Source organism: Trichomycterus rosablanca, chromosome 27 (assembly GCF_030014385.1).
Source record: "Trichomycterus rosablanca isolate fTriRos1 chromosome 27, fTriRos1.hap1, whole genome shotgun sequence".
NCBI classification, from domain to species: Eukaryota; Metazoa; Chordata; class Actinopteri; order Siluriformes; family Trichomycteridae; genus Trichomycterus; species Trichomycterus rosablanca.
In genome coordinates, this window is record NC_086014.1 from 9,013,485 (window position 1) to 9,026,492 (window position 13,008).

At 42.4% G+C, this 13,008-nt stretch overlaps 1 protein-coding gene across 2 annotated transcripts in view; it reads left to right on the forward strand.

Annotated features, from left to right (window-relative positions):
- The window catches only part of LOC134304100 (tyrosine-protein phosphatase non-receptor type 4-like), a 68,387-nt gene extending 56,055 nt beyond the window's left edge, over positions 1 to 12,332 (forward strand). For both annotated transcript variants that reach the window (XM_062989658.1, XM_062989659.1), the window contains exons 23-27: positions 5,145 to 5,291; positions 5,496 to 5,630; positions 7,329 to 7,477; positions 9,671 to 9,806; positions 11,113 to 12,332. In XM_062989658.1, the coding sequence (XP_062845728.1) occupies positions 5,145 to 5,291; positions 5,496 to 5,630; positions 7,329 to 7,477; positions 9,671 to 9,806; positions 11,113 to 11,217 (672 nt within the window). In that variant the 3' untranslated portion in view covers positions 11,218 to 12,332. The remainder of the gene's footprint in view (positions 1 to 5,144; positions 5,292 to 5,495; positions 5,631 to 7,328; positions 7,478 to 9,670; positions 9,807 to 11,112) is intronic.
- Positions 12,333 to 13,008: the final 676 nt, after the last annotated feature.

Genomic DNA, 13,008 nt, shown 5'->3' on the forward strand with positions numbered 1-13,008 from the left:
GATGCACATCTATCGCTACACCTACCATCACTCTGTCTTTAATGTTTTTGTTAGACAAAAAGGAATTTCAACATTTTTTTTTTCATATTTCATAGTAAAATAACCTGCATTTTTGTATTATTATGATTTAATTTGCATGTCCCTAGTCTTTTTTTCCCCCGAATAATGCACTTAGCAAAAATGAGTTCAAACGTCTGGGGGTGTGTTTGTTCAAACTTATAGTGTATTAAAAGCATCAAATTGCACAATGTTTGTGTGTGTACATATATGTATATGTGTGTGTTTATATGTGTGCATGTACAGTATGTGTGTACACGTATGTATGTGTACACGTAGGTATGTGTGTGTATGTATGTTTGCGTGTGTGTACATGTGTGTGTATATACAGTATATGTGTGTACATGTATGTATGTGTGTACACGTATGTATGTGTCTATGTATGTTTGCATGTGTGTGTATGTATGTATATGTATATGTGTGTGTACATGTAGATGAGTGAATGTATGTATACACGTATGTATGTGTATACTGTATATACAGTGGGGAAAATAATTATTTGATCTCCTGCAGAATATCAACAAAAAATCCAGAAAAAAAAAACATTAAATAAAGGTTATAAATTAATTTGTATTTAATTAAGGGAAATAAGTATTTGATCCCCTACCAACCAGCAAGAATTCTGACCCCCACAGACCGGTTATGTGCCCATGAGGCACACAAATTAGTCCTGTCCCTGTATAAAAGACTCCTGTCACAGAATCAGTTTCTTCCGTTCAAATCTCTCGACCACCATGGGCAAGACCAAAGAGCTATCAAAGGACGTCAGGGACAAGATTGTAGACCTGCACAAGGCTGGAATGGGCTACAAGACCATCAGCAAGAAGCTTGGTGAGAAAGAGACCACTGTTGGTGCGATAATTCGAAAATGGAAGAAATACAAGATCACAGTCAATCACCCTCACTCTGGAGCTCCATGCAAGATCTCACCTGGTGGGGTAAGAATGATTCTGAGAAAGGTGAGGTCAGTCCAGAATTACACGGGAGGAGCTGGTCAATGATCTCAAGGGAGCTGGGAGCACAGTCACCAAGAAAACCATTAGTAACACACTTCGCCGTAATGGATTGAGATCCTGCAGTGCCCGCAAAGTCCCTTTGCTCAAGAAGGCTCATGTTTTTGACCAAAATTGAGCTCTTTGGCATCAACTCCACTCGCCGTGTTTGGAGGCAGAGAAATGCCGGATATGACCCCAAGAACACCATCCCCACTGTCAAACATGGAGGTGGAAACATTCTGCTTTGGGGCTGTTTCTCTGTTAAGGGTACAGGCAGACTTCATCGCATTGAGGGGCTGATGAACGGGGCCATGTACCGTAGAATCTTGAATGAGAACCTCCTGGCCTCATACAGAACACTGAAGATGGGTCGTGGATGGGTCTTCCAGCATGACAATGACCCAAAACATACGGCCAAGGCAACAAAGGTCTGGCTTAAGAAGAAGCACATTAAGATTCTAGAGTGGCCTAGCCAGTCTCCAGACCTTAATCCCCTAGAAAATCTGTGGAGGGAGCTCAAACTTCGAGTTTCCAAGCGACAGCCTCGAAACCTTCAGGATTTGGAGAGATTCTGTAAAGAGGAGTGGGCCAAAACCCCCCCTGAGATGTGCACAAACCTGGTGACCAACTACAAGAAACATCTGACCTCTGTGCTTGCTAACAAGGGTTTCTCCACCAAGTACTAAGTCACGTTTTGCTAGGGGATCAAATACTTATTTCACTTAATTAAATACAAATTAATGTATAACCTTTATTTAATGTTTTTTTCTGGATTTTTTGTTGATATTCTGTCTCTCTCTGTTAAAATAAACCTTCCATAAAAATGATAGACTGTTCAAGTCTTTGTAAGGGGGTAAACTTACAAAATCAGCAGGGGATCAAATAATTATTTTCCCCACTCACTATATATATATACATGATAATAATGATATTAATGATAATTATAATAATGTATAATGCGTGTGTGTGCGCATAATATGTATACATGTAAGTGTGTGTACATGCAGGTGTATGAATCTAGGTATAGATATGTGTGTACACGTATGTGTGTGTGTATGTGTATATATATATATATATATATATATATATATATATATATATATATATATATACTGTATATACTGTATATATACAGGGGTTGGACAAAATAACTGAAACACCTGTCATTTTAGTGTGGGAGGTTTCATGGCTAAATTGGACCAGTCTGGTGGCCAATCTTCATTAATTGCACATTGCACCAGTAAGAGCAGAGTGTGAAGGTTCAATTAGCAGGGTAAGAGCACAGTTTTGCTCAAAATATTGCAATGCACACAACATTATGGGTGACATACCAGAGTTCAAAAGAGGACAAATTGTTGGTGCACGTCTTGCTGGCGCATCTGTGACCAAGACAGCAAGTCTTTGTGATGTATCAAGAGCCACGGTATCCAGGGTAATGTTAGCATACCACCAAGAAGGACAAACCACATCCAACAGGATTAACTGTGGACGCAAGAGGAAGCTGTCTGAAAGGGATGTTCGGGTGCTAACCCGGATTGTATCCAAAAAACATAAAACCACGGCTGCCCAAATCACAGCAGAATTAAATGTGCACCTCAACTCTCCTGTTTCCACCAGAACTGTCCGTCGGGAGCTCCACAGGGTCAATATACACGGCCGGGCTGCTATAGCCAAACCTTTGGTCACTCGTGCCAATGCCAAACGTCGGTTTCAATGGTGCAAGGAGCGCAAATCTTGGGCTGTGGACAATGTGAAACATGTATTGTTCTCTGATGAGTCCACCTTTACTGTTTTCCCCACAACCGGGAGAGTTACGGTGTGGAGAAGCCCCAAAGAAGCGTACCACCCAGACTGTTGCATGCCCAGAGTGAAGCATGGGGGTGGATCAGTAATGGTTTGGGCTGCCATATCATGGCATTCCCTTGGCCCAATACTTGTGCTAGATGGGCGCATCACTGCCAAGGACTACCGAACCATTCTGGAGGACCATGTGCATCCAATGGCGGTGCCGTGTATCAGGATGACAATGCACCAATACACACAGCAAGACTGGTGAAAGATTGGTTTGATGAACATGAAAGTGAAGTTGAACATCTCCCATGGCCTGCACAGTCACCAGATCTAAATATTATTGAGCCACTTTGGGGTGTTTTGGAGAAGCGAGTCAGGAAACGTTTTTCTCCACCAGCATCACGTAGTGACCTGGCCACTATCCTGCAAGAAGAATGGCTTAAAATCCCTCTGACCACTGTGCAGGACTTGTATATGTCATTTCCAAGACGAATTGACGCTGTATTGGCCGCAAAAGGAGGCCCTACACCATACTAATAAATTATTGTGGTCTAAAACCAGGTGTTTCAGTTATTTTGTCCAACCCCTGTATATATGTACAGTGTATCACAAAAGTGAGTACACCCCTCACATTTCTGCAAATATTTCATTATATCTTTTCATGGGACAACACTATAGACATGAAACTTGGATATAACTTAGAGTAGTCAGTGTACAGCTTGTATAGCAGTGTAGATTTACTGTCTTCTGAAAATAACTCAACACACAGCCATTAATGTCTAAATAGCTGGCAACATAAGTGAGTACACCCCACAGTGAACATGTCCAAATTGTGCCCAAATGTGTCGTTGTCCCTCCCTGGTGTCATGTGTCAAGGTGCCAGTTGTAAATGGGGAGCAGGGCTGTTAAATTTGGTGTTTTGGGTACAATTCTCTCATACTGGCCACTGGATATTCAACATGGCACCTCATGGCAAAGAACTCTCTGAGGATGTGAGAAATAGAATTGTTGCTCTCCACAAAGATGGCCTGGGCTATAAGAAGATTGCTAACACCCTGAAACTGAGCTACAGCATGGTGGCCAAGGTCATACAGCGGTTTTCCAGGACAGGTTCCACTCGGAACAGGCTTCGCCAGGGTCGACCAAAGAAGTTGAGTCCACGTGTTCGGCGTCATATCCAGAGGTTGGCTTTAAAAAATAGACACATGAGTGCTGCCAGCATTGCTGCATAGGTTGAAGACGTGGGAGGTCAGCCTGTCAGTGTTCAGACCATACGCCGCACACTGTATCAACTCGGTCTGCATGGTCGTCATCCCAGAAGGAAGCTGACGCACAAGAAAGCCCACAAACAGTTTGCTGAAGACAAGCAGTCCAAGAACATGGATTACTGGAATGCCCTGTGGTCTGACGAGACCAAGATAAACTTGTTTGGCTCAGATGGTGTCCAGCATGTGTGGCGGCGCCCTGGTGAGAAGTACCAAGACAACTGTATCTTGCCTACAGTCAAGCATGGTGGTGGTAGCATCATGGTCTTGGGATGCATGAGTGTTGCTGGCACTGGGGAGCTGCGGTTCATTGAGGGAAACATGAATTCCAACATGTACTGTGACATTCTGAAACAGAGCATGATCCCCTCCCTTCGAAAACTGGGCCTCATGGCAGTTTTCCAACAGGATAACGACCCCAAACACAACCTCCAAGATGACAACTGCCTTGCTGAGGAAGCTGAAGGTAAAGGTGATGGACTAAACCCAATTGAGCACCTGTGGCGCATCCTCAAGTGGAAGGTGGAGGAGTTCAAGGTGTCTAACATCCACCAGCTCCGTGATGTCATCATGGAGGAGTGGAAGAGGATTCCAGTAGCAACCTGTGCAGCTCTGGTGAATTCCATGCCCAGGAGGGTTAAGGCAGTGCTGGATAATAATGGTGGTCACACAAAACACTTTGGGCACAATTTGGACATGTTCACTGTGGGGTGTACTCACTTATGTTGCCAGCCATTTAGACATTAATGGCTGTGTGTTGAGTTATTTTCAGAAGACAGTAAATCTACACTGCTATACAAGCTGTACACTGACTACTCTAACTTATATCCAAGTTTCATGTCTATAGTGGTGTCCCATGAAAAGATATAATAAAATATTTGCAGAAATGTCAGGGGTGTACTCACTTTTGTGATACACTGTATGTGTGTGTACATGTATGTATATGTGTATGTATGTATGTATATGTGTGTGTGCATGCATAATATGTGTGTATGTATGTGTAAACAAACCCTGTATGTATTTTCTGTATCATTAGATGGAGATACCAGGTGGAGGTGGCGTAAGGCGATACATTGCATGCCAGGGTCCACTACCCAACACCTGTGGTGATTTCTGGCAGATGGTATGGGAGCAAAACTCCACCCTGGTGGTCATGCTAACTACACAGGTGGAACGTGGACGGGTACGAACAACACCTATCAGTCTACCACGTACACATAAACTACATCATCAATTACAAATCAACACAGACATACAGTGCTGTGAAAAAGTATTTGCCCCCATTTCGAATGTTATTTATTTTTGCACCGGTCTGTTATCATGCAGCAGTCTATTTTGGCTATAATGCTAGATTCTGTTGTTTGACTAATCGAGGTATGTACTCCAGGTGAAGTGTCACCAGTACTGGCCGAACGTTTCCGCGACCGGCACTTACGGCGACTTCCAAGTATCGTGTGTAAACGAGGATGGAAACTCAGGGAACTCATACCTGCTCAGAGCTCTGACGCTTACACATCTGGAGGTAAGACATGTCAACATCTGTCAAGTTTTTTTCAGCTTTTGTGTTAGATTAGGGTCATTGGGTCACATGAATATGAGCTTGACCATGGTCATGAGTTTGGATTTGGTCCCTATCATACAAGTCGATACAAGCATCCACTTAATACAGGGCTGTCCAAAGTTTTATTGATGGGGGCGAGATGCTAAAAGTGTTCACTTGGGTTGAAGTTTGGGCTTCGTTCAGACCACTGGAGTTCCTCCACACCAAACTGGTCATGTGCCATGTTTTTTATGGTTTTTTCTAGCAACTTTGGCAACTTGGCAGTGGTGAGGCCTGAACCAGCAACCTTTCGATTACTAGTCAAGTACCTTAACCATTGAGCTACATTTTTTACCACCTCCCTGTTTCTACACTCACTGTCCATTTTATCAGCTCCACTTACCATATAGAAGCACTTTGTAGTTCTACAATTACTGACTGAAGTCCATCTGTTTCTCTGCATGCTTTGTTAGCCCCTTTTTTTGCTGTTCGTCAATGGTCAGGACCCCCACAGGACCACTACAGAGCAGGTATTATTTAGGTGGTGGATCATTCTCAGCACTGCAGTGACACTGACATGGTGGTGGTGTGTTAGTGTGTGTTGTGCTGGGATGAGTGGATCAGACACAGCAGCGCTGCTGGAGTTTTTAAACACCTCACTGTCACTGCTGGACTGAGAATAGTCCACCAACCAAAAATATCCAGCCAACAACACCCGATGGGCAGTGTCCTGTGACCGCTGATGAAGGTGTAGAAGATGACCAACTCAAACAGCAGCAATAGATGAGCGATCGTCTCTGACTTTACATCTACAAGGTGGACCAACTAGGTAGGAGTGTCTAATAGAGTGGACAGTGAGTGGACACGGTATTTAAAAACTCCAGCAGCGCTGCTGTGTCTGATCCACTCATACCAGCACAACACACACTAACACACCACCACCATGTCAGTGTCACTGCAGTACTGAAAATGATCCACCACCTAAATAATACCTACTCTGTAGTGGTCCTGGGGGGGGGGTCCTGACAAAGCATGCAGAGAAACAGATGGACTACAGTCAGTAATTGTAGAACTACAAAGTGCTTCTATATGGTAAGTGGAGCTGATAAAATGGACAGTGAGTGTAGAAACAAAGGAGGTGGTTTTAATGTTATGGCTGATCGGTGTATATCCCTGTTTAAAATGGGCATGACTGATACACCTGCATGTAGTAATTTGACAGGGTGTCCACATACATTTGGCTTTATAAAGAACCATCAACGGCATGGGTCTCAGATTCCTTGGTCCAAACCCTGGCTTAAGCATGTTCTTCCTGTCCGAATGGGTCGACTCCAGGTTCTGCAGTTTAGTGGCACCGCCCAACAGGGATGTGTGTGTGTGTGTGTGTGTGTGTGTGTGTGTGTGTGTGTGTGTGTTTGCCCTGTGATGAACTAACAAATTTAGAATTTTAATACAGTGGTACCTTGAAACTCAATGAAGTAATTTATAGGTGGTGCCAGACCCACCTCAACCCTGACCAGGAAAAATATGTGGAAATAAATGAAGTAACTGTATGGTGATTATACCATATACATGTATACAGATTGTACCCATATATAACTCTGTTGTGTGTGTCTGTGTGTGTGTGTGTGTGTGTGTGTGTGTGTGTGTGTGTGTGTGTGTGTGTGTGTGTTCATACAGAGTAAAGAAGAGCGGCAGATCTGTCAGATGCAGTACCTGGCCTGGCCCGATCACGCAGTTCCAAACGACTCCACCGATTTCCTGAACTTCGTTAGCTTGGTGCGCAGCAAACGAGGAGACACGCTGGAACCCGTTGTAGTCCACTGCAGGTCAGAACTACACCACACAGAGTTTAGTCCACCTGCACCTATTAACACGTCTCACTTTCAGTCCAAAAGTATGCAGACACCTATCCACATTATCAAAGTAATTCACTAATGAATCACTCTTAAATGATTCCTCATTTTGACTCCTTTGTAAGCTACAGGCATCACTTGTGCAGGGCAAAGATGTCCACAAGTCACAAAATACGAGTCCGAGTCAAGTCACAAGTCTTTAGACTAGAGTTCGAGTCAAGTCATGAGTCAATGTAATATACACAGAACATATATTGGAAATGTAGCGTAGAAATAAACAAATAATATGTAAGTTTAGATAAAAAAACAACAGATTAGCGACTGTATTTTGCCGTTTTACTTAGTGCCTTTACTTTCCTAGTCATTGTGCAAATGAATGTAATTTCCCGTAAAAGCTTAAACTGATACGTTTGGTTTTCATCGCAAAACATAAGTGCACGATAAATCCTGGCACAGCGGCCAAAATCCAAAACACAGCAAAAAAAAATCATAACCACTGCTTACCTGAGCTTATGTTCTTCCAGATGCTATTAAGTGTATAACCGTGTGTCCCATTAGGAATAGAATCCGTTATTTTGTAAATGTGCTTATAATTAAAAAACCTCCAAATTTTTCCCGGTTGTAAAGTAAAACAGGAACTCGTTAGAAAACCAATCGAGCGTTTCATTTACACATCATCTGTGTGACGCAAACTGAATAAATGCAAATAACAGCATTTTTTACTAATAATTTAAATCAGAAGGTCTGAAAGCGGTCTTTTAACCATTAGTGCCAATTCTGTAGGAGCGTTCCATTCCACAACCCCAGTTGTTCCTGTGAAGTGCACTACGTAGGGTATTCCACTATTTTAAGTGAGATTCCAGTCCAGAGGTGACAAAAATGTTCAAATGAAGTGAACTTCAAACTGTGTAGGGAGTAGGGAGCGACGCTTCATCACTACACCGGAAGCTGACTGTAACATTTACCCATTAACATTTACCATTCTGCCTTTGCAGCCAGTGGATAAACTGGACCCGTCACGACCCTGACCAGGATAAAACAAGTGACATGAAACGAAAAATAAAACTAATTCATATTTAAATCAAATATGTGGTTATTTCTGCTTTTCTAGGTCAGATCCTATTTAATATGTTTTATTTTTATTTAGTTTTTTGAGGTATAATGACACTCTGGAAAGAAATACCTGTTTGTGTTGTCTCCCCAGTAGCTATTAATTTTGCACAACATTTAAAAAAGCTCTTAGAAGGCGCTTGGGTGGCGCAGGGGTAGAACGCTAGCCCAGCCTTTCTCAACTGGGGTGCCGTCTGGCTTCGTCAGGGGTGCCGTCAAAAATATTCTCACGTTACTGATATTATGAAATAAATTAAAAATAAAATAATAAAATACAAAAAAGTCAACTTATCATGAAAATGTAGACCATTAGCCGCCTCAAACATCAAATTTTGTCAAATTTTTTATTGTTATTTTTATTATTTCTCTCTAACTTGCTTTGGCAAAACGAATGTCCTTATTTGTCATGCCAATAAAGCTTCTTTTGAGTTTAAGTTTGAGAGCCGTAACCGAGCTACAGAAAAACCATGCAGACAATAAGCAGTGCCAGTGGTATAATGACAAATAATTGAGAAATAAACTATAAACTTGTTTATTGATGTTAAATCTGATTGGTTCATGACGCGTATGTTTTAAAGCAGAAACAAACACAGGCACATCTCTGCACAAGAGAGGATTTTTCTGAAACTTAATGCAATGCAACCGCAGTACGTCTCTCCCTGTAGTGTTTTTGTGTGTTAGCAGTCCGAGGGATGCAGAGTGTACGTTTTTTAATACATTTTAGACTGGGGTGACTCGAGATTTTGAATACTTTTAAAGGGTGCCGTGACTGAAAAAAAGGTTGGGAAACACTGCGCTAGCCTGCCAGATCTGACAGAGTAGGCTGTCTGTCTATACGGACAATGATTGGCTCGTCCGAGGCTTGAATCCCAAAAGGGATTCCTCTTAACTGCTGCAATTACAACCTCTGTCCACTGAACAATGGTGCCTTCACAGTGAGACGGGGAATAATGGAGATCAGTGTGTGCTAGTGCTAGTGCACCTCGGCCATGTGAATACAGTACATATAAGACCATCACCAGTCTTTGTTTGACACGTCTCTTTGCTTCTTCTCAGCGCTGGGATCGGTCGCACCGGTGTCCTGATCACAATGGAGACGGCGATGTGTCTGATCGAGCGGAGTCAGGACGTGTATCCTTTAGACATCGTTCGAACCATGAGAGACCAGCGTGCCATGATGATTCAGACTTCGGTGAGTAGTAAAGCACCTCGGGTGTTTGGATTGTGTCCATGTGTGTCCTTAACCCTTGTGGAATTATGAAAATGAATCAACAGTAGACAAACCTGACTCTTCCATAGGGTGTCCATACGTCCGGTTTTGGACATTTGCTAGTAACAATCATTGGCTTATGAACGTGTCAAAGGAAATTACTTGTTTCATTGGTTTAAAGTAGCGACTTCAAAGTCGACTCGGACTCGTTTCAGATGACTCAGACTCGACTCATGACTCGCAAACAACTAGAGTTCCTAGCGTCAGCATGTGTTAACATTAGTTACATGTGACAACTATATATATACGTATATATATATACTATATGAAGCGTTGCTTCCTACTCCCTATACAGTTTGAAGTTCACTCATTTAAACAATTTCGTTACCTTTGGATTGGAATCTCACTTACAATGGTGGAGTACCCTACGTAGTGCACTTCACAGGAACAACTGATGTGAATGGAACGCTCCTACAGAATTGGCGCTAATAGTTGAAAGAGCGCTTTCTGAACCAATCAGACCTTCTGATTTTAATTTAGTAAGAAATGCTGTTATTTGCATTTATTCAGTTTGCGCCACACAGATGATGTGTCAATAAAACGCTCGATTTGTTTTCTAACAAGTTAGTGTTTTACTTCACAACCGGGAAAAGTTTGGAGGTTTTTAATTATAAGTACACATTTATAAAATAACGGATTATATTCCTAATGGAACAACACACGGTTATAAATGTAATAACATCTGGAAGAACATAAGCTCAGGTAAGCAGTGGTTATGATTTTTTTGCTGTGTTTTGGATTTTGGTTGCTGTGCCGTGATTTATCGTGTGCTTTTGTTTTGCGATGAAAACAAAACGTATCAGTTTAAGCTTTTAACTAGTTCCCAGGAAAGTAAAGGCACTCAGTAAAACGGCAAAATACAGTTGCTAATCTGTTCATCTGAACTTACATGTTATTTGTTTATTTCAATGCTACATTTCCAGTATATGTTTTGTGTATATTATATTGACTCGTGACTTGACTCGGACTCGTATTTTGTGACTTGTGAACATCTCTGGTTTAAAGCCACCGCTTTCCGCGAGGGTGGGCCGACATCATATTAAACTTTATGGATTAAGAATGGGACGTCACTCAATATACTGTATATATACAGTATAGGTGAAATTTTAAACAAATATGAAATTTTCACTGGGGTCCATGAGCTCCTAGTTACGCCACTGGGGAATTGGCCACCCTTCTCCTCCACTTTGTCCTAATGTTTTGTTCGTTTTTGTTCGTGTCTCCACAGAGCCAGTATCGATTTGTTTGCGAGGCCATCCTCAGAGTGTACAACGAAGAAATAGTGAAACCACTCGAGCCGCCCGAACCGATGGCCTGCGAAACCGAGGAATGACGAGCTAGCCCCGCCCTTTAACGAAAGCAGCCAGACCTTCATCGCCCCCTGCAGGACGGCGGCAGAAACCACCCCTGTGAATTCGAAGGCAGGCAACAAAAGCACTATTTGCACTTTACAAATGACCTCTGGGGGGATTTACTATGAAGGCGGACGCATCAGGATTCTGCGTTTTCAGAACTTTTTGACGAGGAAAAATAATCATAATACGATAACAAGTAACTTCTTGTGTGATAGTGCCATACACTGAAATGAGCCACAGTCCAAGCAGGAGGAAACTGATCAGAATGCTATGCGTGTTGCTATTTTAGCGGGTTAAAAACGCCCCTCGTCCTCCAAAAAGACTCCCTTTACACGAAGCTAAGCCTGTGCTTTGAAAACAACCCAGTACTACTGCTTTTACGTGCCATCGTTAAGTCCTGATTCACATAAACGTTATAGGCTAAGCAAACGAAGCTGAGCGTTTAGCTACTGTAAACAGTGTATGAAACAATCGGTGTAAATAACAATCTCGGGATGTTCCTGCCTGCAAAACACTACTGTAACGTTTGCCTGTAAGACACAACGACTCAGGCTGACTGCTTGGGTCTCCCGTTTGCAAGACACACGATTTTTAAACGTGATTTTAAACGTTTCGGGCGTACGGTATTATTCGTGCTGATTTTATCACCCTTGTAGCTCGAGAGGAAGCTACGATTGAGGTCAGAGGTTTGTATACACTTACAGGGACTGTATTTCATGGTAGTCTTTGAGTCTATGACTTCTTTCATACGTTCATGGCATGGCGTCCTACTTAATTGACTACAGCAAGTGACGTCTGTGTGCCAAGGCCAGAAGAAATATCCAAACTGTCACTTTATGCTCATAGGAACCTTCAAAAACGGATCGTCCATGAATTACTGACCCAAAACGTCAGGCTAAAATTAAGTTTACAATGGTCTACTTCAAGTCCTGACCTAAAACTGGACTGGACAATAAGTGGACTGTATTGAAAAATGATCATGAGCGTGCTGAGCATCTTATTCCAATACTATGGCTATTAATATGTAAATGGTCCCATACCTCTGTGGGAATTTGTGCCCAAATGTGTTAACACTGATCAGCCATAACATTAAATTCACCCCCTTGTTTCTACTCTCACTGTTAATTTTATCAGCTCCACTTACCATATAGAAGCACTTTGTAGTTCTACAATTACTGACTGTACATGCTTTGTTAGCCCCCTTCCATGCTGTCCTTCATTTAGGTGGTGGATCATTCTTAGCACTGCAGTGACACTGATTTACATGGTGGTGGTGTGTTAGTGTGTGTTGTGCTGGTATGAGTGGATCAGACACAGCAATGCAAAGAACCTCACTGTCCCTGCTGGACTGGGAATAGTCCACCAACAAAAAATAATCCACCCCTGTGACCACCGATGAAGGTCGACTAGATGACCAAGTCAAACAGCAGCAATAGATGAGCGATCGTCTCTGACTTTACATCTACAAGGTGGACCAATTAAGTAGGAGTGTCTAATAGAGTGGACAGTAAGTGGACTCCACTCATACCAGCACAACACACACTAACACACCACCACCATGTCAGTCTCACTGAAATAATACCTGCTCTGTAGTGGTCCTGTAGGGTCCTGACCATTGAAGAACAGCATGAAAGGGGGTAACAGAGCATGCAGAGAAACCGATGGACTACAGTCAGTAATTGTAGAACTACAAAGTGCTTCTATATGGAGTGTAGAAACAAGGAGGTGGTTAAGAATAGTTGCCGAAATGACTGAAATTCCAACACTGC